This window comes from Arachis ipaensis, chromosome B04 (assembly GCF_000816755.2).
Source record: "Arachis ipaensis cultivar K30076 chromosome B04, Araip1.1, whole genome shotgun sequence".
Taxonomy (NCBI): domain Eukaryota; kingdom Viridiplantae; phylum Streptophyta; class Magnoliopsida; order Fabales; family Fabaceae; genus Arachis; species Arachis ipaensis.
Genome location: NC_029788.2, coordinates 76055693 through 76058586, shown reverse-complemented (window position 1 = coordinate 76058586; position 2894 = coordinate 76055693). Strand labels below are relative to the sequence as shown.

The window sequence follows — 2894 nt, the reverse complement described above, 5'->3', positions numbered from 1 at the left end:
TCATCTTGTAAATCTCAGTCAGGCGGATTCAAATGGTTATGAGGTTTTGATAATTAAATTATAAATAAAACATAAAATAAAATAAAAGTTACTTATGTAATTCATTGGTGGGAATTTCAGAGAAGCGTCTGGAGATGCTTTGTTGCTTCTGAACCTCTGCTTTCCTATTGCCTCCTTCCAACCATGCGTTACTTCCTTCCATGGCAAGTTGTAAGATCCTCTCAGTGAAAATGGTCCTCTACGGTTTCTGCACGGCTAATCAACTGTCGGATTTCTCGTCTCGGATGAAAAATACCAGGTACAGCTACCGCATGGCTAATCATCTGTCGGTTCCCGCTAGCGTTGGAATAGAATCCATTGATCCTTTTGCACACTGTCACTTGCGCCCAACATTCGCAGGTTTGAAGCTCGTCACAGTCATTCCTTTCCGGATCCTACTCGGAATACCACAGACAAGGTTTAGACTTTCCGGATCCCAGGAATGCTGCCAATGATTCTAGCCTATACCACGAAGATACTAATCTCACGGACTCGGTCCATGTATTAGATATCCAAGAGAATATACTCCGGCTGTCGTCCAATGACTACGTTGAACATCATGTAGACCGCTTTGTGGTTGTCAGGCATGCGATCTTGGCAAGCGAGTAACGAAGATTGGGTGATTGTCACGGGTCACCCCTTCATTCTGACTTAATTGAATTAAGTACGAGAGTATATCTTGGAGAAGAAGTAGGCGTGAATTGAATAGAAAACAGTAGTAATTGCATTAATTTATGAAGAATAGCAGAGCTCCACACCTTAATCTATGGGGTGTAGAAACTCCACCGTAAAAAATACATAAGTGAAAAAGGTCTAGGCATGGCCGAATGGCCAGCCTCCATGCCAAAGGTCTAAGGACTAAACGTCCAAAGATCATCAAAGATATAAAATAAATCTCTAAAAGTAGTTTTTATACTAAACTAGGAACTAGGGTTTACAGAAAATGAATAACTAAGTGCAGATAGTGTAGAAATCCACTTTCGGGGCCTACTTGGTATGTTCTTGGGTTGAGCATTGAGCTTTACACGTGCATAGGTTGTTCCTAGAGTTAAATGCCAGCTTTGGTGCCAGTTTGGGCGTTTAACTCCAATTATGGTGCCAGTTTGGGCGTTTTATGCCAAGATGTTTTAGGCTGGCTTTGGACGCCAGTTTGGGCCATCAAATCTCGAGCAAAGTATAAACTATTATATATTTCTGGAAAGCCCAAGATGTCTACTTTCCAACGCAATTAAGAGCACGCCAATTGGGTCTTTGTAGCTCCATAAAATCCACTTTGAGTGCAGGAGGGTCAGAATCCAATAGTATCTGCAGTCCTTTTTCAGCCTCTGAATCATATTTTTGCTCATGTCCCTCAATTTCACCCAGAAAATACCTGAAATCCCAGAAAAATACACAAACTCATAGTAAAGTCCAGAAATATGATTTTTGAATAAAAACTAATAAAAAGTAATTAAATCATACTAAAAACTATGTAAAAACAATGCCAAAAATTGTAAAAATTATCCGCTCATCAATCACCCACTCCAATCACTCTTCTCTGAAGTTGCGACCTCAATCGATAATTCTTGTCCCTCCACCTGCGTCCTCCCTGTGTCCTCCCTCATCCCCTATGTCCTCTCCATCCACCACATTTGTCACTCGGCACTGCATCATCCTTCCTCCCCCGCATTTGTGAGTCACCCTCGCGACCTCCCCCACCATTGCGGGTGCCACTCGCCCATGCGTTCTCCACCTTCACACGTTTGCCACTCTCTCCTGTGTCCTCCCTCTCCACGGCGTCTCTCGGTAGCGATGTTCCATCTACGTCCAGCCTTAGTCGCACGCAATGATTCCTGCGACACGATTCGCTGCGCCACCGACCACTGCAGTGCCCTCTCCCTCACGAACGTAGCGCCATCAAGTACCACCACTATCCTCACCTCATGAGCGCAGATTTATCGATCACCGCCGCAGTCCTTCGTTCTCGAATGCAACAACCTGCATCTTAGGCATCGTGTCCTGCCACATTCAAATGCAACAAGCTTTGTGTTCTTCGTTTTGGATAATTCTTTTTACTAGTTTTGAATGTTTCTTTCTAAGTTTTGGATATTTCTTTTTCTTATGCTTTGGGTGTTTCTTCTTTTTTAGTATTGGATATTTTTTAATAGTTTTAGATATTTCTTGCTTAGTTTTTGGATGTTCTGTTTCCAATATTTTTTGGATGTTTCATTTTTTAGGTTTTAAAATTTTTAAAATGATTTTGGATATTTCTTTTTTCTTAGGCTTTGGATATTTCTTTTTAGTATATTTCAGATGTTTCTTTTTAAATTTTGGAAGTTTAAAAAATNTTTAATATATATCTTTAAATAGATAACTCGGTAAATAAAAAGGAGGTCTGTAGATGAATAAAATTGAAGTTGGGCTAGGAGATAGGAGTGGGATCCTGACCCAAAAGGGGAAGGAAAAGACTTGTGGGCTGCACGGTAATTTCAATGCCCTTCTTAAAACAGTTAACAGTAAGAAGTGAGAATTGAGAAGAATTAAGCAGTGTTTGATCGTAAAACTCTCCTCCACTCTCCAGATTAATCAATTTCTGCATTTTTCTAATTAAAACCTTCCAACAAATTCATTGACGCACTAGAGAGATGCCTGTCAGAGTATTGGTTGAAAGTTCCGCGCCTTCGCAGGTTTCAGGTAATCCACTTTTCTTCACCCTATTTCTTCTTTTTCTTTTTCGCTTCGCAAATTGCGATTTATGAATGTGTTAGTTTTCGCAGATTACTGTCCAAAATTGATAGTTCGTCCTTTTAATTTGATTGTTTGATTAGGCGCTAATTCTGGCCATACTTCATTCCAAGCTTGTACACTTCTAGGCA

At 40.5% G+C, this 2894-nt stretch overlaps 1 protein-coding gene across 4 annotated transcripts in view; it reads left to right on the top strand.

The window, feature by feature from the left end:
- Positions 2457-2894, top strand: part of LOC107639393 (glucose-induced degradation protein 4 homolog) — a 4398-nt gene continuing 3960 nt past the window's right edge. For 2 of the 4 annotated variants that reach the window (XR_001620118.2, XM_016342871.2), the window contains exons 1-2: positions 2458-2712; positions 2847-2894. Coding sequence is in view for 3 of the 4 variants with exons in the window: in XM_016342871.2 (XP_016198357.1) it covers positions 2664-2712; positions 2847-2894 (97 nt within the window). In the remaining variant the exon portion in view is untranslated. Of the gene's footprint in view, positions 2713-2846 lie in introns of all 4 variants that reach the window. The other 2 variants (XM_016342868.2, XM_016342870.2) reach the window with 2 other exon arrangements.